The sequence below is a fragment of the Urocitellus parryii genome, chromosome 10, assembly GCF_045843805.1.
Source record: "Urocitellus parryii isolate mUroPar1 chromosome 10, mUroPar1.hap1, whole genome shotgun sequence".
Taxonomy (NCBI): Eukaryota; Metazoa; Chordata; class Mammalia; order Rodentia; family Sciuridae; genus Urocitellus; species Urocitellus parryii.
Window position 1 is genome coordinate 27,550,714 of NC_135540.1, and position 23,425 is coordinate 27,574,138.

Here is a 23,425-nt window from a genome sequence, read left to right on the forward strand (position 1 = left end):
ATTATTTGAAAGCTGAAGCCTAACATTCTGTAGAAAGGAAGTGAGACGCAGATCTTGTATTCTTTTATGTATTTGTTTTTATAAACATACGATTGACCATGAAGTCACTTTAATGTAGTCTATTTTCCCAGATATGAATTTATAGAAAGATATGAAAGTAGAGTGCAGTTTTACCAATGAAATGTTATGATACTTTTAAAAGCAGATTTCTGAGATGCTGAAGGAATAATTGGATTGTTAAAAAATAACTTCCAAGGCAGAGTCTGTAACTGCTCATAATGTGTTGAGAACATGATGCTTAAGAAGTAGGTGGTGGTTATTGAGTAGCCTGTTGCCTGGACTCTTGTTTCTGCCCACATCCTATTTTTACCTTGATCAGAAGAAACCAGCAGAACCGTCTGTTGCACCTCACATATTTCATCTTCTTTCCTGCCATCCTGCAGACTCAGTACTGTGTACCAAAATTGGAGCATGCGAAAAAGTCCTCTGGTTAATCCCAGAACATTCTCCACATTTCTGTATCAACGTTTATGAAATTGTATTGTAATTCTGCCCTGGAAGAGTTTGTGGTCTAGCAAGAGATTTATTCAGCTTCATAATCCATATTAGGGGTGGGGCTGTGCTTTCCTTCCTTATACACGCTCCACCTCTCTGGACAATACACAGAACATAGTACATGCAACAGACATTTACTAAATGAATGAGTGAGGGGCTGTTTAACACTCAGTACCTTCTGTCAGACACCAGGCAGAGCAGGTTCATCTATTGAAAAGCAAAGGAAACAAGCCAAGAATCCCAAGCCAGCTACTTATCAGTCAACCTTGAGTGACCTTGCAGAGTCGTATTCCTCTCATGGTAAACTTTTAAGTAAAATCAATGTCTTACAAATTAATTCTAGTCCCCAAATGGCAACCTGGTTAAGAATTTGGTGCTGGGGCTCAAACGCAGGGCCTCAAGCATGCTAAACACAAACTCTACCACGGAGCTGTGCTCCCAGCCCCCGGATCTCTTTCTTACTGATGTCCCCTTCCTTGCTCATCGTGTTCTCCAATAGACCCAAAGAGAGGAGGCCTCAACTTCTCCTAGGGTCATACTTTCCTGAGTCTCAGGTCTTAGGGAAGGACGTGTGTGTATACATGAAATGTTGTTTTGTCCCCTGCCCCCCAGGTCTTCTGAACAGAGTGAACTGAAGCTTGTGTGCAGTGATTTTGAGAGGTCTGAGCTGGGCAGTGGCACTGATGTGAGGAGCTGGTGTATACAGGAGAGCCCTGGGGAGAGTTGTAAAGCAGATGCAGAAACGGCAAGCAGTTCACCTGCTGCACAGAGAGAGGCAGGTATGTAATACATGGAGCTAAGCGGGGCTTTTGGGGACAGTTTAATTTCCTTGAGGTGTCCAGCGTGAGAAGAAGTCCTGCTTTGACTGACAACTTGACAGGCATTGTGGCTAACTAAGGTCCAAATAGGATGCTGTCAGGGTGGCACTAGAGAGCTAGGATTCTGTGGAGCCTGGGCAGGCCTCTAGTGTTGCCCCCCTCCATCAAAATAACGAAACAACAACAAAACCCGTGGCCATTCTCATCTATCCTCGTACATACTGCTGCAGGAGCAAGGAGTGCTTGCTCTAGACAGGGACACCCTTGGTGGAAGGGGGGAGTATCCATTTGAGAGAGTGCCACTGCTACTCTTGAGCCAGACAGTTTCCAAAGAGCCAAGTCACTGCCCCACCCAAAGGCTGGTAGGCAGGACCCCCAAGGGAGAGATAGAGGGGCACCCAGTGCTAGGACCAGGGTAGGATTGAGGACGGTGGGGCTGGAGCACTGAACTTGGCAGTGCCGGAAGGGTGTAGGGTGGTGGGGGATTCACAGTCCTCTCAGCCCACATGAGTTCACAGTGCACGCTCCAGCCACCGCAGTTAACTGGACTGTCCCTGTCTTTTATGTTTTCATTCTTTTGACAGTTATACTGCTTTCTGTGTTTTTTGTTTTTTGTTTTTTTTTTTTGGTACTGAGGATTGAACCCAGGGGTGCTCAACCGCTGAACCACATACATCCATAGCCCTTTTTTATATTTTATTTAGAGGCAGGGTCTTGCTAAGTGCCTCGCTAAGTTGCTGAGGCTGGCTTTGAACTTACAATCCTCCTGCCTCAGCCTCTCAAGCCGCTGGGATTACAGGAGTGCACCACCATGCCTGGCTACTTCTGGTTTTATTGGAGATTCTTCCTACACATATATCAAATACTTCTAAATTTTAGTGGACATCTTAATAAAACAGGGAGAAATTATCTACAAACCTCTCTTTCCATAGATTCTAGCCTCAGTTTTATTAATAGAAGTGGTTCATTATTTCTAGAACCATTTTTATTTTATTTTTGCAGTGCTGGGACTAGAACCCAGGGCCTTCCACACATGAGGCAAGTACTCTACCACTGAATTGAGTTCCAGCCTCTAGAACCATTATTATTATTATTATTATTATTATTATTATTGGGAAGAACGACAGGCAAATGCTCCCCTTTTTTTAAGGCTTACTTTTAATTTTTATTTATTTTTGGTGCCAGGGATTAAGCCCAGGAGCACTTAACCACTGAGCCATATCACCAACCTTTTTTGTTTTTTATTTAGAGACAGGCTCTTGCTGAGTTGTTTAGGACCCTGCTAAGTTACTGGGGCTGGCTTTGAACTTTCAGTCTTCCTGCCTCAGCCTCCTGAGCCTTACTTTTAAATACACAGCTGTTTATCCTCCACATCATTGTCAACATAAACCCCAATTAATTACAGAGCACTAAAATAAAGTGTAAAGTGTATAATTAAAAAAAAAATCAAACATTTACATAAACCTTTTTTTTTTTTACATCTCTTGATTTCTAAAATATTCTTCATTCTTTCGTTGTTCAACTCTGTATTTGTATGAAGATTGATGTGGCTGGGTGTGGTTTGCATGCTTGTAATCCCAGCACTTCACGAGGCTAAGGCAGGAGGATTGCAGGTTTGGGGCCAGCCTCAGCAATTTAGAAAGACTTGTAAGCCTCCTAGCAAGACTTTATCTCAAAACAAAAAATAAAAAAGGCTGGCAATGTCATTCAGTGGTTAAGTGCCCCTGGGTTCAATCCACAGTATCAAAAAGAGAAAAAGAAAAAGTTGGCCTGTCTGAATATTACCTGTTCTTTTACTAACACCTATGATAGTGATGTTTGTTAAATATGTTCAAATAAGTCTGTTGTATATATTTATGTACTTTTTAAGTAATTGACAAAGTTTTTATTGTGGATTGAGCAGACAAGTACAGGACCATATATATTCTTGTACGGTTTTCACCATCCTTAGATAGCAACTGAGATCAGATGCAGAAAGAACAGGACACAACTTAGATTTTCTTATAAACGAACAAGTATTCTAGATAATAGAGAAACCAACGATTGCTTAACTGGTTTTAATAACATGGCACAAAACACCTAAACTTGATATATGCAAAATATATAGATGATGCTGTCTTTTAAAAATATAAACAAGATGTAAGAATAGGCGAGTTTCCATTAAGTAAAAGTTTAAAAAGATAAGTTTTCCTTTCCATCTCATTTGAAGAAGGAAAATCATCATTTAAAAAAATTCAAGTTTATTAAACAAATTTTTATAAGTATTATAAAATGTTTAACTTTCATCAGCTTCAGAGTTTGTTTTGCTGCCAAATTTTACACATAATTGAACTTCCAAGTCTGCCAACATCTGCTGAATTGCTTCCACTCTGGATTCTAAGGCGTCAGTTTCTTCTTGGAGATTTTCTTTGCTTCCTCTAACATTTCTTGTGTTTCTTCTTGAGAATGGCTGACGAAAACTTCGCCAGTTTGCGGAAGTACCTTTAAGTGGTCATCGTGATGTCATCACAAGCATCTTCTAAATTTTGGAGTTCTTTTTTACTTCTCTTTCTTCCTTTAGCTCTGTGATTCTACTCATGTTCTGTGACAATTTGTTTGTTGATTTTGTTGATCTTCCAAAGTAACATTGACATCTTTCACAACACATCTTTTTTATGCCATCTTGGGACTGCCCCAGAACCATTTTTAGATCGAGGTCCTACTTGCCGTTGACCCTTGGCCCCACATGAGTCCAGTCGTCCTTCCCGCAGGCAGAGTCTCAGCTCTGCGCTGCTGCTCTTACAGCCCTGTGTGAGGGTCAGTGGACATCTTGGTTCTTCTTGCTGAGCCCTGGAGCTAACTCTGGCCTCTTCCTGGTTCCACATCTCTCCATTTGTTAGAAATGGCATCAGGTTGAAATTGTGTGAGTGAACACGGTTTCTCTCTCACCTGCTGTAGACAGTTACCTCCAGAAGCCCGTGAAGAAGTGTGCAGACAAGTTCTGCTCGGATTCCAGCTCTGACTGTGGAAGCTCCTCGGGCAGCGTCCGTGCCAGCCGGGGCAGCTGGGGCAGCTGGAGCAGCAGCGGCAGCTCCGATGGTGACAGGAAGCCCGTGGTGGACCCGCAGCACTTCCTGCCAGCCGGTGAGTCCCAGGAGGAGGCTAGTGCCCCGGAGTGGCCTTCTGTTGCCCTCCGGTGGGTCCAGCACAGGGTCTGGCTCTGCGTTGCAGAAAACAGAGGACAGAGGGGACTTTAGTCTTGGCTTTGTTCTGACCTTCATTCCCTTTTATTTTCTTTCCTGCCCTCTCCCTCCTCATTTCCCTCCAAACCATCATCACGACTTGTTCTCTGTCTTTGAAGCAGGTCACAGAGCTGTGCATTTGTGTGTTCTTGTTTATTGTGGCAAAACCTGTGTAATGCAGAGTTCATCACTGTGACCAGTTTGTGTTGATTTCCTGGTGCTGGGACGAACCCAGGCCTTTTACGTGCTGACAAGTGCTCTGCCCCTGAGCCACCAGGCTTTATGCCATTTTCAAGTGTAAAGTGCGGTGACATTATGTTTGTTCCCATGGTTGTGTGGCCACCCCCGTCCCCATCTGCAGGACTTCTCAGGCAGCCGCTCCTGTTCCTCCTCCTTGTAGCCCCCATTACTCTCTTCTACTGTCTGTCCCTGTGAACCTGACTCCTCTAGGTACCTCGTGTGAGTGGGGTCCTATAGCGTCACTGTCTCTTTGTGACTGGGTTACTTCAGTCAGCATGGGTTCTCAAGGCTCTTTCGTGTTGGAGCATGAGTCAGGATTTCCTTCCTTCCTAAGGCTTAATGTTCTATCCTGTGTGTGTGTACACCATGTTTTCCACCATTGGTAACTTGAATGACAACACAGTTCTAGAGAATACTTTCTTGAATCCACTTCCTGTGTTATGTATCAGTTATGTATGTAATATTTTGTTCAGTTGAACATTTAGTAGAAGTAACTTTTGCAGCAGAATTTCTGCCAATTTCCTAATGGATTTAAATGTTTTCAAATGCTCTAAACATTCACCAATCTTCTCAAGAGAACAGACCTCTGAAAACATAATGATTAATGCAGAATTACCGTAAGTGGTGTGCTTGTTGCTCAACTTAAGTTTTTGTAGGTGTTCCAAATCAGTGCAGTGGGATGAGATGGGTTAAGTTGTGCTTGAATGCTATATAATAGTTGGAAAATGTCCTCAATGTGGAAAGATTGAAAAGACAAAGCATAGTACAACCTCAAGAATGGAAAGTTATACTCCATGTATGTATAGTATGTCAAAACACTATATCTAAAAAGAACAAATTAAAAAATACATAAAAAGACAAGTATGTATAGAATGTGATCCCAATTTATATATATATATATAAATTTTATATATGTATACGCACATAAAAGAGATACCTGAATGATCATATTGATAGTGTATTTGTAGATGATTTATAACTTTTCTTTAAACTTGAATTTCTGGCTCTCTGTCCCTCTGGAGATGGCCTGCATTCTCCCTGATGTATATCTACTTTCCCAAATAAGTCTGTGTCTATGGAAAAAAAATTTCTTGTTTCTTTTTATTGATTTTTTTAAAATAATGGACATATATTACTTTTATGAACTAAGTGAGCACTATAATTATATAACTAATTTTTTAATCTAAAAAACTATTAAACATTGCATAATATTGATAGTTTCAACTTCTCTCATAATGTAACATACATTATAGCAAAAAAAAATTTTTTTTTAACCAGAGACTGAACCTAGGGGCACTTAACCATGGAGCCATATCCCATCCCGTATTTTTTGTTTTGTTTTTCTGGTGCTGGGGATTGAACCAGGCCTTGTGCATGGTAGGCATACACACTACCAACTGAGCTACATCCCCAGCCCTTGTTTTGTTTTTTTGGAGACAGAATCTTGCTAAATTGCTCAGAGCCTCACTTTTTGCTCAGGCTGGCTTTGGACTCATGATACTCCTGCCTCAGCCTCCCGCGCTGCAGGGATTACAGGTGTGCACCACACATCCAGCCTATACCAAAATTCTTAAATTTAAATGTTGAGTTTTATTTTAGCTTTTTAATGAAAAGATGGGTTATTAAAGGTCTTTTAAAAATGAATTGATTGTAAATATCAGTTTAAAGTTAAAACTGAACGTGTTGATTGGAGTTAATAATGCCTCTTGATACAGAGTATATACAGTTGAATTGTACTGTTTTAGAAGATTTGTGATACGTGTTATTTTTTGAGTGCAGGAGACAGTGTTTCCCAAAACGACTTTTCTTCTGAAACTCCTATCTCCTTGAACCTTTCTCATCACATCTGCAATCCCACGTAAGTTTTTATTTTTTCAGCCTTTATGATACTTTTTTCTGTGCTTTTTCTTTCAGTCAGTGTGTTTTCTTGGCACTCGGTTCTGCAGGTTAAAATTCAAAATAAGGATGCAGGACAGTGAAACCTGATTATATTAATAATTCAAAAAGATTGATCCTTCTAAGTAAACACAATTCACATGGCAGTCTCTGGTGTCACTGCCTTCTCAGTAATAGAGAAAATGTGTTGTTTCGGAAAGAGAAAGAGGAGGCAGGAGTTACTATAATGCTGGGAGCCATCTGCCTTTTGCTAAGACTTGAAACAAAGCCAAGCATTGATAATTCAGAGGATTTTTAAGAACCTAGTAGAACTCACACATTTACAACTCCTCTGTATGATGTGTTCTGCAGCATTGGACAAGTATAAAAGTATAAACAACTCTAAATGTCCCTCTGTGTGCTCAGGGGATTGGTTCCAGGACTCACTCCCCTGGGACACCAAAATCTGGGTATACTCTGGACTCTTAGATAAAATGGTGTGTGTTTGCATATAACCCGTGCATATCCTCCTGTGCACTTTAAATCACCTCTAGATACTTGTAAAACTTAATGCACTGTAAACAGATGTTGAAACGTATTGTGCAGGGAATAGTGACAAAGAAAAAAAAATCTGCACGCATTCAGGACAGGCAAAGCCATCACAGGCCTTGTGATGCCTGAGCATCTTCCTGCATAGCCCTCAACGACAACAATATATCTTCTTCCAAATATTTTCAACCCGTGGTCAGTTGAATCCATAGATGGGAACCTGTGGATTTGGAGGGCTGATGGACCTTTAATGGTCGAGAGAACAGGGTAAACCAGGAGAGAGTTTCAGAGTGGCAGGTGTAACCAGGTTCCCTGGGCACCTGCCTCCTGAGGATGGAGGGATGTAACTAGATGGGTGATGTGAAGAAGGAAACGCAGCTATCGGCCAGGCCAAGGAAGGCGCCGTGAACTTTCAGTTAGAGGTAGAAAGTCAGTTCTGGACTAAGAATTGCTGCTGTCTGGCAGGAGGCAGATGGAAGTGGCAGGTTGCCTTAGTCACTTTGGTTAAATTTTTATTGTTTCATAAAAGCAAAACTTTGCAAGATCTCGGGAATTTAGTTCTCTCAGCTCTGCTGTACTTTTTGGTCTACATGATATTTTTGAGAGAAAGAATTCATGTAAAACCTCCGTTGGACTTGGTTGTGAAATTTCAGTATGTTCTTACACAGAAAACTCAGCAGTGCCTTCTTTGCTTGCCCCACAGAGACGTGAGTAACGTCCCACAGTACCCAGAGCCCTCCCAGCCCGGCCTTCCTGCTGGATCTGCAGGTGCTGAAGAAGACAAAGGTGAGGCACAGTACCCCCCGGGGCCAGCCTTCCTGGCTGCAGAACTTGAGGAGACCAAGCAGGGGGCAGAGTGGGAGTGGGGGTGGGGTGGCATCTCCAAGGTACACTTGGAATCACGGGGGAGGCGCCAGCTTTGTAGACGGGCAACATCAGGGCCTCTGCCCTTGCCTTGTTGGTATCTTCTGACCTTCTGCACTAAACCCTCTCTGTGCAGCTGAGGCAGAGCTGTTCCAGCCCCACCGCTGGGTACAGTCGGAGCCCCTTGCCAGGGTCCACTGCTCTAGTCAGAGATGAGAGAGAACAGAAGGGCCCAAGAGAAGTGAGGCCCACTTGGAGAGCAAGCCAGGGGTGAGGCTTCCACACTCCCACCTGCTTCCCTGTTCCCTGGCCCTCTCCTTTTCCTGCCCCCCACTCACATTGTATTTTAAAAAAACCCAAAACCTGTTAATCTAGCCTCAGTGCCCAGGTGACCAGCCTTGTTCCTGCACAAGGCCTGAAGCCAAGAGCTGAGCTCCCTGAGACTTGGGGAGGACGGAGGCCTTGGAGTGTGGGAGTAGGGTGGGCAGAAGGAAACCTCTCCTCCATCAGGGGTTCATTCCCGATGCCCCTTGGTCTCCCTCTCCTTTACCCTGCTCTTCCACCTTTCTTTGTCTGTGCCTTTAGTCTCCTCTCATTCTGGGGCTTCTTCCTTGCCAAATCAGGGTCAGGGATCCTGATAGGATACTCCTGGTGTCATTTAGCTTTAATACACATACTTGCTTCTGCTCAGACAAATTAAAGCTGGATGTAAAATCTGGTCTATCCATTGGAGAATTTTTATTTGGAAATACAACGCCTCTGTGCTGTTCCTTGAATAGGTTTTCCACTTGTCACATGATCAGCAGAAACAAATTATTTGTAAATTGGATCAAATGATGAGTCCAGTAAAGTCAATGTTTTTAATAAAAGGGAAATCTAAAATTGAATGGTTTGTAATTTGCTAAGGCAAGAAGAGGGGAGGTTTAGATGGTCCTATGTTTGTTTCTATGAGGTAATTGAGGAAAGAGAGGATTTGATTAATGGCAGGGAACTAAAAATTCAAAACAGACACCTGGGGCTGGGGGTGTAGCTCAGGAAGAGCACATGCTGGCTTCACTCCTTGGCACCCAAACCAAAACCAGAAACCCTTTACTGAACTCAGTTTCTGGTTTTATTGTCAACTAGGGGGATGTGTATGTACTCTGGTGTTGTGATCCATGTGTATGTGTGTGCCCAGTGCCTTAACCTGCTTCTCCTTCATAGCCAGTACCTATTACACCTGGTCAGCTGTGTCCATCCTTAGTTAGGTCCTGAAGTCACAGAAAAACAGCTTTTGCCTACAGTCTTCTGCCTTCAGAGTCTGGGCCCGTCCCTCCCAGCTCTGCACCTCCCTTCTCCTCTGGCAGAAGTGCCTTGACCCCCAGGTGCAGTGGTTTCCCTGACTCTTCTCCTTCCTTGCAATCAAGCTGCAGAACCCCTGTCTTGACACTCCGTTGCCTCTGTCTCATTCTCTTGGTCCATCTTGCTTTCTGTCTTACTGGAAAGAGAAAAGCAATTCGGAACCTTTCAGGAAGCTCCCACACCCCTCCACACGCCCCACCTCGATCCCTTCTCTGCTCCCCTCCTGTGGCAGCCTGTGGAGTTGTTGGTGCCGTTCTCCTGTCCAAGGCTGATGTCTCGAACTTCTCATCAGTTTTGTCTTCACAGGTCACTCCCATGCGCTCGAAAATATGCCGTAAGAATCCGGCAATAGCCCAGACCCCTTCTCCCCACTCATTTCAGTCACTGCTGCTCAGCTTCTCAGCTCCTGTTCTTAGGGCACTCCTCTAAAGAACGGCCGGTGCCTGCCAGTTCAGGTTCTTTTCCTCCCGTGCTCCGTAGAAGCCCTCAATCCAGCTCTCGCACCTCCTCTCCACTGGAGCACTGCTGCTGGCCCTGGTGTTTCCCCATGAAGTCCCTGGCCAGCCCTGACTCTGGTCTCCGTGTCACATGCTGTAGGTTCCTGAGTCAGCGCCTCCTCACCTCCTCTCATGATCACGGCCCTCCAGAGCATCATCTCTCTACCCCTTGTGGATCTCACCTTTTTCAAAGCTTTAAGTGTCGCTCTCTACCCTGAGAACTCCCACATTTGTGTCTGCCACCTGGGTCTCCCTGGAACTCTGGCATCATCAGTGACTGCCAGTTTGACATTTTTTCTGGGGGTTCCAGCAGGTACCCACGTTACTTGGTCATCTCCCTCAGAACTGCTCTCCTTACGGTTTTCCCATCTTTCTGCTTATTCAGGTCCCAAATCTGGGAGTCATCCTGGACTTTGCTTTCTTGTGTCTCAGATACGCTGCAGTCTTACTCTGTCAGCAGGCCACCTTCCAGACACCCCAGCATCTGCTCACTGCCCACCACCTCCACCACAGTTATCCAGGCCATCCCTACTTCCCACTAGTATGATCACAGTAGCTTCCTAACAGGTCTCCCTGCTTCTACCGTGTCCCCATTGTTAACACAGAGGCCGGAAAGATCGTGCTAAACACAAGTCAGATCACATCACTGGCAAGAGCCTCAAAGCCTCTGAGGTTCTTCTGCTACTTTCAAGTTCACAAGTTAGCTGCTGACATTTTGTATGAGCTGGCAGAAGACAAAAGCCACCTGGGTCCAAGACAGAAGGCTAGCCCAGGAGGCTGCATGAGCATCAGCATGTTCACGTCCTTGCCCCCAGTGCCATGGGGGTGACAGACAGGAAAGGAACCCACGTCTTTTACCATGGGCAGGAGGCATTGTCTTTATTTTAGTAGACATTAAGCATACTTGCCCTTGTTCCAAAAGCAGATATTTCCTTTATCTTTGAGGCTTTGCCTAAAAGCATTCTTGGAAACATAGGTCAGAATCAAGGGGTTTCTGTTGGCACACAGTACAGAAGCATAGAGACGTGTCTTATGATATGCTCACTTCTTGTTTCTATGTGTAGCCTTGGCTCCTGATTTTCTCCTGAGTGCATTGTTCTATTAGCAATTCTTTTTGATTTTTATTATTATTTGTAGATGGATACAATATCTCTGTTCTGTGTATTTATTTTTATGTGGTTGCTGAGTATCAAACCCAGGGCCTCACATGTGCTAGGCAAGCATTCTACCATTGGGCGACAACCCCAGCCCCAGCAATTCTTAATTAATCATAATTAAACAGAAGGTGGGATCAAGTCTGTCTGATTTGTCACATACAACATTATAGCAGCTGCTATCAACAGGATTCTAAGCAGCAGAATGAAACCACCCTGCTGTTTTGACTTCAGTGTGCCCCAGAGAATCCAGCCCCATCCAGCCGAACAACTCCCATAAACCCCCGAGGTCTACTTAGGAAGCCAGGTGGCTGGCTCTGTAAGCCATTTCTGCATTGGCCTTCCCCTTGGCAGGAGGTGGTACTCTGGTATAGCAGAGCATGTTTATGATGGCACAGATTCCCTCTTGCAGGAGGGCAACCCCATCATCCCTGACATCTCTGGGCAGAGAGATGCCTTCCAGGGTCAACTTTGATCGCTTTGGCCTGGCCAGTACCAAGGACAAATGTCATACCACCTTTGGTTTTTGGATTTTAAAGTTAGGGTGTCACTGTGTTGCCCAGGCTGACCTCAAGCTCCTCCTGGGTTTAAATGATTTCCCACTTCAGTCTCTCAAGCCTCTGGGATTATAGGCATGTGCCACCGCAGCCAGCTAATGCCACTTTTCTAGTTGGATGGACTTTGTCTCATAGTGATTACTACTCAGGCATGTTTAGGGGCAGGAAGTTGTCCCCAGGGCAGCCTCATTTTTGAGCAAGCATCGTCATATGTAGGCTGCATCGTCTGTTGGTGGTATTTCTTCAAATACCCAGAGGTCTCTCAGACTTACCCCCAAGGAGCAAATCTCTGTTTTGGGGAGGGAGGCCAAGTTCCTGCCTGGCTTCCACACAAGAACAATCCTGGGGCACTTGCGTAGTCCTGGAAGGAGAGTGCTGTTTACAGTTGTTGGACGGTCACAGTCCAGAAGGCCACGGTAGCCAGTGGCCACAGCGGAAGCGTGCAGTCCTCCCCTCTGTGGGGGTGGACCCAGCAGCAAGGATGGCAGTCTGGGTGGGGCAGACTCCACCAGTGGCTAGATTCCACCTGGTCTCAGCAGAGAATGGGCCCCAACAGGGGGCCTCTATTTCAGTGGCCTGGAAGTATAATGAGAAGCCAAAATTTGTTTCTGCATTTCACAGTCCAAAGAGTCCTTTTTATTTTTGTATTAAATTGGAACTATTTTTTTTATTTGAGGTTTTTTTCAGATCCTGAATTTCTAAATCTATAATGGAACAACCACAGGATTGGGAACATTGGTTCTGAGATAGAACCATTTGCTGATGAGAAAGTCCAATTCCAACCGGGGAAATTTACCCTGAGTCCAAGTCTTTTCAGTTTAGTGTTACAACTACCACCTAGAAAAATAAATCCAAGTACCCATGTGGGTTGAAGGGAAAGAGTTACTTATGACTTCAAAAAATGGGACTATGTAATCTAAAATTCCAGGAGAATCAAATGGTGCTAAATAAGACATTTTTGTTTCTTTTACTTAGGAAAAAGGAGTTATATAGAAACTTCTAATTTTTTTCTTCTACTCTCTGACCAAAGTCGAAGGCAGATCATACTCTAGGGTCCATCACACCTTCTTAACTAAAAAAAACTATTCGTGCTACTTTTCTTCCAGCTTTGGCCACATGGAAAACTAACTCTACTGTGCTATGTGACTTCACACAAAAGGGTGAATAAAACTGTAGTACAGCGGCCTCTCATCTTGGGAAGGTGGATAGGGTTCCATCATGGACTGACACTGGGCTTGCTTTGACCATTCTTTCAGTTAAATGTAAGCATGCATTTACAGGGTTAGCTGCTACTCAATCTGCTCCTTCTACATATATCTCTATATGTAGAAATAAAAATAGCAAACGTTCCAAGACTTTTGAAAAAGTCAACAACAGCTTCTTTCTCCAGGAGAAAAAAAATCCCTGTTTTCATCCAAAAATGTGGATTTACATGTGTGAAAATTTACACATGTGAAAATTTATGTCACCAAATGTATTGGACATGAAATCAATCTTGGTATCTTGTCTTTATGCTTCTTCACCACATCAAAGGGTTAACTGCAGGCCTGGGGCTGTTCAGTGGTAGAGCGCTTGCCTTGTGTATGTGAGCACTGGGTTCAATCCTCAGCACCACATAAAAAAATAAATAAAGGCATTCTGTCCATCTACAACTCCGGGAAAAAAAAAAAAAAGGATAGTGGGGGTTAACTGGAAAGCTGGACCTTTGTTTCTGTCCAATAAATTTATGTCACAAAATGAACAGAATTTAGAGATATATGTAACTTTCTAACATCTCTTTCTTTTCAAATTACAACAAATATTTGGAATTTTACTGCTGCCATCTCAGATTTGCTTATCATAACAGTGGCTGAAACTGGAACACATTTTTTAAAAACCCTGAAGTCATCCACACTTGCCATTTATTCGTTGTCTTGTTTGGAGCAAAAGGCAAAGAATTCACAAATACCATGACCTAAGCACCTGTTTCAAATTAAACATCAGCCTTCTGCTTGCAAACATTTTTTTTTTTTTTTTGATAATTAAGCAAATTGCAGAAGACCCGTATCAGTTGCTTTTTACTTCCTGGAGAAGTCAGTAGGATAACTGCATCCTAAGGGCTCCTTTCTGTGTTGAATGTGAAAGGTGGAACAAAAGAAAAGCATCGTTTCCATCCCAGACCATGGAGGTAAAGTGTAGCTTTCCCTGTGGTGATGTGTATCCATCCCTGTTTCAGTTAGGGGAAGTGGCTGGATGAAAGAAGCAGGTCTGCCCGCTCTAGAAGATAACAGAGAAGTACCTGCCCTGTTCTGAGTTCAGAATTTTGTTTTGAGATGAACATAAAAGCACCTAGATGAGGATTCTCGCATGGTCCAGCAGATGCAATCGGCTTCCCAGGGCCCTGCTTGCCCCCTGCCCAGAGGCCAAATGGCCAGGTGAGTGAGGGCACCCCTCACTCTGCCATCTATGGCTTTAATCTGCCAGTCTGTGGCTTCAAGTAGCAGGCTAAACTGTTAGGACCATCGCTGTGAAGTCTCTTGTGAAGACACGAGGTTTCCGCTAAATCCAAACATGAGTGAGCCAGGCCTGGGCATCTGGGGAACCTCAGGGAATGGAGGGCCCCACTGAGCCAGCAGCTTTGCCTCAGATGGCAGAGTGGGCACCAGGTTTACCCAGAGGGACGGCGGCCATGTATTCCCATAAAGCAGAGACATAGGTAAGGCCAAGCCAGCGACACAGGCATCCGCCTGTTGGCGCCAGCTGTCCTCACCAGCCCCAGAGGGATGCCTCCGTGTGGTGGGGGCGAGTTACAGGAGAGGAGCCTGAGCTTAGGGGGCAATAAGCTTGCCTGCCCTTTGCCTACATTCCCCAAGGGTTTCGCTTAGCAAAAATCCTTGAAAAGATCGTCCAGAACAGAGGCCACCAGCACTTCCACTACACAGAAATAGGAGAACCCCGTGGGGCCTTGTGTCCTGCAGCCATGCTGCCTAGGACCTCCCGTGGCTTCCCATGAGACTCCAAGGCAGTGCCCAGATCCAGGTGCTTCAAGGGGCCAAAAGCTGTGTCCTCACAGTCAGTTCTCCAGCCTCACCCCCCATCCTCACACCCTCTTTTTGGCCACTGGTCCCCTTTCTCTGGAGAATCACCGGGCACACTGCTTTAGGGCCTTTGTAGACTGTCCCCACTGCGGGGCATGTGATTCCCCTTACCTGAGTGACTCCCTCCCTGTCCTCAGGCACATCTGCAATGGGGTGTTCCCTCAGAGGGGCCTTTGACTGTCCTAATTAAAATTGCTGTTTGTCATCATAGTATGTGGACCTCTGCCATGCCGTGCTTGTTTTTTCTTTTCTGTTTATCACTGTTCACTTGAATGCACTTGTTCATGGCTGCTTCCCGGTATCTGTAATGGGGCCTTACAGAAAGTGAGCCCTCTCATACCTGCTGAGTAGTGAACGCAGGGTGTCGTCCAGGTCGGGAGGAAATCCTGCACCACCTGAAGCAAAGATTAAAGTGACGTGCTATATTTCAGCATGTATCCTGAAATGACCCCAGAAGGGGTCTGGGAAGGCACAAGTCAGTATGCGTGGGTGGTATGGGGTAGTATTTTCTGGAAAGTCCACACGTTGAACTGGGTGTTAGAGGATGGATACCTAGGGCTGACTAGAAGGTGGACTGAGGACCTTGTTCTCTTCCGTAGGTCTGTACCCACCCGGAGACCTGTGGCCCCCACAGCCAGTGTGTCTGACAAACAGCCTGAGCTGCGCTTTGGAGAACAGGGCACCCGGAGTGCTGCAGGAGCCCGCCCCGGTCCACAGCAGGTGCGCTGTCCCCCGCTGCCGCCCCACGGAGCCCAGGGCTCCCAGTTGGAATCTGAGTGGTCTGCTAGGAAGTCCCTATAAATATTAGGGGGCAGCTGCTACTTCAGGGGACTTCAGCTGTGTGTCTTCTCCTGCCTTTTGGAATTGTGGTGTTAGAAAACAAGAAGCCAGGCATTGAGAGAAACCCGAGTAAGAGCTGGTGGCCCTGTCATGACTTTCCTTTTTTTAAATTGAAATGGTGACCTGTTCATACGTGAGGCAAATTTGAAAGACACACGCTCCATCCCTGCCCCCTCAGCAGGAGACTTCCGTTTTTCCAGAGCATCACTCTTGAACACATTTAAAATTTGAAAGAATCAAAGAACTTGTATGTCAAAAAGTAGTTGACACAATACTAACTTCTTAAATTCACCGTTTGGTGTGAATGTCACTCGATTTGGGAAACTTGAGACAATGTTGATATTTTTGTTTGATCACAGAACTCATGGAAGGTTTGGGGTCTGCATATTACAACAGCCTTTACTGTCTCGTTTCTGTAACGAGAGCCGCTCAGCAACTGTGATCAACATATTGTGAGCTGCAGTGTTTATAGGGGTGCCTGCCCTGAGCCGGTCCTGCTGGGAGTGGGAGGAGGACGTTTCAGTAGCTGAGTCCTCTGGGTGTGTGTAAGAGTCATTCTTTGCGGGGATAATAAAGCCTGGGCCTTGGACTCTGTGTCTGTCTAGACTTGACAAACACGGTGATAAAGAATTGCACACCTTGCCAGTGCCATCCGTCCTGCAGAAGGCAGGTCATTGGTGACGACTGTTCAGTAAATCTTAGATTCTATGACTGGAGAAAGTATCATCTTTTATTTTCCTAAATTGGGGAATTTGCAGGTATGAGGATGCTGGGAAACAAAATGATTCTCCTCTTTGACTATCTAATTTTCCACTTGACTATTCTCATCCCGATTCTGAAACCAGCCGTCTTGTGTTTTGCAGCAGTTTCATCGACTGGAGCGCGACCTGCGAGGGCCAGTTTCCCAGTGTGTACTGCCCGTTGGAACTGAACGATTACAATGCCTTTCCAGAAGGTAAAAGCTGGAACCGTCCCAGTGACATTCTCTTATGTGGCCCTCAGAAATTCTCAGTCTGGGGGCTTCTGCATGTTACCCTATTCTGCTTAGTTCTCTAAATAAGGTAGAACTGGGTCATTTGTACTTATGTGGCCTAAACAGGATGGATGGTTTGTTGGATGGCTGGGGCCCTGGTTGTTTGCTGGTTGGTTTGTTTTTAGGGAGGCAGGTCCCATATGAAATAGAACATATTTATTTGTTCTTCCATGTCCTGAGGGACTTGCCCCTGGGGGTGGTGCTACAAAAGGAAGGAAAGGAGCTTGGCAAGGAAACCGTGGACACTCATAGACGTGGGGTCTGAGGCATCTGTCATAATAAGGAAGAGGTATGGGATTTCCTTGATCACCTGGAAAATGCTCTGATTACAGTCTCATCATGGTTTTTCCTACTAGAGCTGCCTTTTCCAGGAAGGGCTGTGGGGACACGCAGTTGCTCTTTGCTAACCACAAGGGGGTGCTTTGGTAACTTTCTTCCTGGGTGTGTGAGGCTTTGTGTTTACTATTTTGTTGATATCTAAGTAGTTGGCTCCCACTTGCTTTACCAGGCCTTGTGGTTCATGGGCAGGTGGCTGAAATTGGCACAGCAGGTAATTTTTTTTTTAACTGGGGGAGTGTGGCTTAATGGTAGAACACTTCCTACAGTGAGACTCGGCATCACCAAAAACAAATCACAAAGAACTGTTTAAGGGGCTCAGTGGTAGAGCGCTTGCCTGGCCTGTGTGAGGCACTGGGTTCGGTCCTCAGCACCACCTAAAAATAAATAAATAAAAATAAATAAATAAAGGCGTTGTGTTCATGTACAACTAAAAATATTTTTTTTTTTTAAAAAGAACCATTTAAGAACTGGTAAGAATCTTGTCACTGTTCAAATCTATAGTACTATTTGAAGTGTGATTTGTGTGTTAAAAAGATTACCATCAAATACAGAAAAACAGGACCCAAGAAGCCTTTCCCCACCGAGGGCTCCACAGGTGGTGTGTCTCGTAGACAGGTTTAACCTGGAGACTGACAGTGCAGTGACCCCCTGGTCCGTCCACACAGAGTGGAGTAACGTTTGTCTCTCACTTGGCCGTAGAGTAAGACCTTGACGTCTTTTTGCCTCAGACGGAGAATTCAGTTCTATGAAAATGTTCACCCGTGTTGCTGTCTCCTGTTCTTGTAGAAAACATGAATTATGCCAACGGCTTTCCTTGTCCTGCAGAAGTTCAGACCAGTTTTATCGATCACAATTCTCAGTCGACCTGGAACACCCCACCCAACATGCCTTCCGCCTGGGGACACGCCAGTTACGTCAACTCTCCGGTAGGGGCAGCTCTGGGTCATTTAATCCTTCTTTAGTCCTTGAGCGCAGCGTTCAGTTCAGCCAAAGCTTGGCCTGTTTTAGATCACAGAAGCCCCCTCTGGCCACCCTCTGGAGGAGGCTAACCTGGGGTCAGACAGGTGGGCACCTGCAGAGCGTGACATTCTGACCTCCCCCACTGAGAGAGTCCTCTCGGACCGCATCAGGCAGAGGTCGTAGATGACCTCTTGTCGCTGGGGCGAGAAAGGCCCCGTGTGACACAGCTGTCTTTATGTGTCCTCACTGCCCCTTTCCACCGTGGTACAAGATGCAGTGAAAGTCCCAGGAAGGTCAGTCAGGGGTTGGGGTCAGTGATAGGGCCCAACACCTTCTTTTTCACCACATTTTATCTTTTTTTTTTTTTTTAATGAATTTATGGAGGGCATTTGGCTGTGAGTCCTTCCTTAGATTGCAAGTAAGCTTATCCGGTTAGGTGAGGATTTCACAGCAGTCCTCTTTGAACAAAATGGAGTAGAAAGTAGTTTCCAGGCCACAGGGTGGATGGGTGGCTGTGTCCTCGGGTGCTGATTCAGCCTTGAGGTTGCCTCTCCGCAGCTTCTTTTTGCTTTAACCTTTCCTTCCCTCCCGTTTATACCCCAGCCCTACCTCACCAGCACCCGAAGCTTGTCTCCAATGTCTGGACTTTTTGGTTCTATCTGGGCCCCGCAGAGCGATGTGTATGACAGTTGTTGCCCGGTCAGCCCCAGCCCAGAACACTCGGCCCACATGGAAAGCCAGGCGGTCGTGTGCAAGGAGTACTACCCAGGGTTCAACCCGTTCCGTGCCTACATGAACCTGGACATATGGACTTCCACAGCAAATCGGAACGCCAACTTCCCACTGTCCAGAGACTCGAGTTACTGTGGGAATGTGTGAAAAGAATTGGATTTTTAAACAATGTGAATAAAAAGGCTTGTGTTTTGATTACTAGCGTAAACTGGTTGTTGAGATAGATTGTGACATTGGCGGATATTTTGGCACTTTTATATGAAAAATAAATTTTTTTATGAAATCTGGGTGCTCTATTTTTTTGTAAACCCTTTATAAATCAGTGGAAGAAGACTCGCCACCAAAATGTCGTGACTTTCACAGTCCAACAAATGTGTCGGGCATGGCCAGCATTTTCAATCAGAACAAGGGAGACTTCCAAGAAGGTTAAGGGTGGAGAACGAGTGACTGCATGGTTTCCCCTCCCTGAGCACCCAGGGAGCTTTCAGAACATGGAGGGGCACGTTCTCAGAATTTCCGACTTAATTGGTCTATGGCTCAGGCAATCAGGATTTTCCCAAAAGTTCTCCATGGATTGTCACCTGCAGCCAGGGCCAAGCACTTGCCGGATGGACACTGCTCAGGGCTGGAGGAGCGCTGGCCTCTCCCTGGGGCTGCCGGGTCTTGGCTGCTGGAGTAAAGCAGAGAGCCTCATGCTACACTCCTCAGGCCCCTGCTCTGGCCGAGACTGTTCCTGCCCCTCCACAGGCCAGTCACTAGGGCAAGGACAGCAGCCGGCACATTCTGGTAAGTGTTCAGTTGCCCTCCCAGGAAGCAGGCTTAGCCTGAATTCAAGTATTTAGGGGTTGTAGGTCATAATGCATGTTTGCCAGACCAGTTTGTACCTGCTTGTCGTTGATGTTAGAAGTGCATCGAGGTGGAATCATCTATTTGCTGTGTGTAAACTTGGAAGACGTTTTTAACTTTTAATAAAAATCTGTTATTTTTACATACAGTTTTGTCTTTATTGGAAATTTCAAGTTGGAGTGTTTTTTAGGTGGAATGCTGCATTTTTGCCTGCTTGGAATGAATTCCTTTTAGCCATGATTGAGTGGGGGCCTGGGGAAGGAGAGCGGGTATGATGTCCCCTTAGGACTGCCCTTCTGCAGGGAGCTAACCCAAGCTTGCTGAGCTGCTGGAGAACTGTAAGATAGCCCATTTAGGGACCTGGTGTGGGTGAAGCACCCTTCTTTCTGCCCCTAGTATTGAATAATGTTAAGATTTTGGTTTTTTTCCTAGGTGTCTAGCCAGGAGAGAGGTGGACTAGCTGTGTTCACGGCAGCATTGTTCACAACAGCCAAAAGGTGGGAAAAGCCCACAAGTCCACTCCCAGATAATGGATAAACAGACGGTGGTATATTCATTCAGTGGAATATCGTTCTGCCTTAGGAGTGAAATTTGGATGCACGCCCCAACATAGATGAACCCTGGAAACATTATACTAAGAGAAATAAGAAAGACACCTTTAAGTGAATGAACACTCACTTCCAGTTTCCTTGTTAGTTAATTTAATCCTAGGGCTAAAGGCAATATGCCAGTACAGTGAGGGTTTTTACCTGCTTTTGTATATATAATGGAATAAAAATGTATTGTTATTATTTTCCTGATGGGACAGTGAGGGATAATGAAAGCAGAAAAATAAATTAGGGAGTAGTCTTGAGGCAGAACTTATATCTCATGTGTCTACTTGACTCTGGTTGGAAAGTTTATTCGATCCTGATAATGCTTTGGGATTTCTTTTTTTCAGCAACTGAAATCATTTTTATTTCATTTTTTTTAAGTTGTAGATGGACAGCATGTCTTTTTTATTTGCTTATTTTTGTGTGTGGTGCTGAGAATCGAACCCAGTGCCTCACCCATGCTAGGCAAGTGCTCTGCCACTGAGCCCCAGCCCCAGCTCCCCAAGTCATTTTTATTGTGGTAAAAAACAACCCAAACTTGTACCATCTAAATCGTTGCTAGTGTCCAGGTCAGTGGCGTCCTGTGCATTCACATGGCTGTGTGACCTTATCTACTTACAGAGTTTTTATCATCCCCCAAACTTGAATGTGAACTCCCGGTTTCCTCCTCCCTCGGTCTCTGGCAGCCACTGGTCTGATTCTTGTTCTGTCACTGTGACTGGGTAGGTCCCTCATGGAGAAGGGGTCTGGGAGTCCAGGAGTCCCTACTCCCACTGGAAGCCAGCTGGGTGGTGGGGAGGGGCCTGAGGAGGTAGGAGGCAAACAACCTGGGCTGAAGCTGCATCCTACTGATGCCACCAACTCAGTGGCAGAGCACCCAGTGGGGGACCCTGCTTGGAGGCAGGCATGGAGAGAGGGGGTTGGACCTGCTCTGAGTGACCAGGACATAACTGAGCCGAGTCAGGTGGTTGCACCTACAGATGGGGGAGGTAGGTGGGGTTTCGGGGTGGAGGCTTGAGCCTGAGGTTGGTAAAGCGGTGAGAGGGAGTGAGGAGGAGGGTCCAGAGGCCTGAGCCTGGGGTGGGGCAGGGGAGAGGCCACAGGAGACAGGAAGAGTCGCTGAGAGCCCCAGCCACACCAGGGCTGAGTTAGATGAGGACAGGGGCTGGTCTCCTTGGAGATATTCCAGCCGCTCAGTGCTGGCATCAGGGACCTGGGAAGGTGGGTGGGGCCTGAGCAAGGACTAGAGCAGGAGCAGCCGGTGATGATGGCACAGCTGTCAGCATCACCTTCACCCAGGGCTTGTTGGAAAGGGGACTCCCCTCATCAGACTGTCCATTTCAGCAAGGTCCTTGGGTGACTTATATGCAGGCTCTGTAGGACAGGGATCAGCAGACTCTGGCCTGTGGCTATTTGTGTGTGTGTGTGTGTGTGTTTTTAATATATCATTTTTGGTTGACATATAATTATACATATTTAAAGTGTTCAGTATAACATTTCAATATATGTACAGAGTGAATAGATTAGGGTAATTGGCATTTCAACCCAAAACACAATTCCCTCTCTCCTAGCAAATTTAAAAATACAATTAGTTGTTGTCAACCATAGTTACTGTACTGTGCTGTACTCCTCCTATCCAACTGCTCGCCTGTCCCCATCAGCCATCCTGTCCCCGGCCCCTCCACACGCATCCTTCCCAGACTCTCTTAACCACAATTGTCCACTTCTCTGAGATCAACTTTGTAGCTTCCACATATAAGGGAAGATGTGGTATTTATTTTTCTGTGCTTGATTTCTTTCACTTAATATCCATTTCCATCCATGTTGCTGCAAATGACAGGGTTTCATCCCTTTGTATGATGGGCTAGTATTCTATTGTGTGCAAATACCACACTTTCTATCAACAGACACCCAGGTAGATCCCTTATCTTAACTATTGTGAAAAGTCTTTGGCCTGTTTTGCAAATAAAATTTATTAGACCACAGCCACTTCTCATTCACCTACTTGCCAAGACAAGAGTTTGGGACAGAAAGCCTGTATTATTTACTCTCTGGCCCTTAAATGAAAAAGCTTGCTAACCCCTGCTATAGAGGATAAGAACAAAAACAAAATAATAATAGACTGGGCCTCCCAGGCACGCCGTGCTGTTCTAGTGTTGGATCCTTGACCCTGAGACGGTGAAGTGAAAGAGAAGTAGATTATGTCTTGTTTCGGGTACTGGGGAGGGGGGGGGTCTGTATTACAGCATCAGAATACACTGTTGTCTTTTGTACCTACTGTGATATCTGACAGTGTGTGTGTGTGTGCGCGCGCGCGCATGTGTGGTACTAAGTACTGGGTGGGCACAGTTACCTGGCAGCTAAAGAAGTGTATTTGTCAAGTTTTCATCACTATAACAAATTACCTGACCCAGGCTACTTATGAAGAAGAGGTTTATCTAACTTACAGTGCTGGCAGTTCCAATCCAAACAGCATGGTGTAGGCTCTGTGTTGGGGGCTACCCTTTGCTGCATCATCTCATGGTGGATACCCGTGGAGGGAGTGTGTGCGGACTCAAGAAGATTACAACTTGAGCCAGGAAGCAGAGAGTGGGGGGGAGCTAGGCAGCTGCTTTTTTGGTAACAAGCCTCTTGAGAGAACTCCAGGAGTCAAAGAGCTACCTTCCAAGGATGCTCTCCCACCCAGTCACCTAAGGACCTCCTGCTCAACTCCACCTCCTAAGGTTCTGCCACCTGCCAGTAGCAGCACCCTGAGCCTCCAATGCTTGAACTTTTGGAGGGACACAGACCTTACCCACACCTCATCAAGAAGTGAGTCTTAGTTATTGGAGAATACCTCAGGGTCCTATGGTGGGAAGACAAGCCAAGTCCCACAAACAAAGACGGGAAGAAGGGACACCCCGGTTCTTTACATAACAAGTGGACTTTCACCCACCAGTCTCCCTGGGCAGGACCCTACAGGATGACAGCTGTTCTTAACACTGGATCATGCTGACAGAGGAGGAAGCTTGAGAATCGCCCCAGTAGTAACAGCAACGGAGGAGAAATCCCTGCCTTCTAGGGCCTTTCCACCTGAGAAAAGGGTCCATGAGCGAGCACATCCCCTGGGGCCAGCCTTCCCAGGTTCTAACTCCAGCTTCACCACGCGGGGATCGGCGCTGTGCCCCAGGGCCTTCTGTCCCATAGTGGGAACCTACCTCAGGGAACTGGGAGGACCAAAGGAGTTGGTGTTCACCCTGCGCTTGGCACATACTGTTTGGTATAATTCATTTAAATGAAAGAACAAGAAACAGTAGGATAAACATGAAACGTGGTCTGAGGGCAAGTGAAGCAG

The 23,425-nt window shown here is 45.8% G+C and overlaps 1 protein-coding gene and 1 pseudogene across 9 annotated transcripts in view; one reads left to right on the forward strand and one right to left on the reverse strand.

Annotated features, from left to right (window-relative positions):
• The window catches only part of Tmem131l (transmembrane 131 like), a 166,018-nt gene extending 146,417 nt beyond the window's left edge, over nt 1-19,601 (forward strand). For 7 of the 9 annotated variants that reach the window (XM_026384757.2, XM_026384759.2, XM_077803609.1 and 4 more), the window contains 8 exons: nt 1,168-1,334; nt 4,311-4,496; nt 6,614-6,692; nt 7,962-8,044; nt 15,348-15,468; nt 16,452-16,543; nt 17,747-17,886; nt 18,524-19,601. In XM_026384757.2, the coding sequence (XP_026240542.2) occupies nt 1,168-1,334; nt 4,311-4,496; nt 6,614-6,692; nt 7,962-8,044; nt 15,348-15,468; nt 16,452-16,543; nt 17,747-17,886; nt 18,524-18,799 (1,144 nt within the window). In that variant the 3' untranslated portion in view covers nt 18,800-19,601. The remainder of the gene's footprint in view (nt 1-1,167; nt 1,335-4,310; nt 4,497-6,613; nt 6,693-7,961; nt 8,045-15,347; nt 15,469-16,451; nt 16,544-17,746; nt 17,887-18,523) is intronic. The other 2 variants (XM_026384760.2, XM_026384761.2) reach the window with 2 other exon arrangements.
• On the reverse strand, nt 3,649-4,237 carry LOC113179913 (prefoldin subunit 4 pseudogene; annotated as a pseudogene).
• Nucleotides 19,602-23,425: the final 3,824 nt, after the last annotated feature.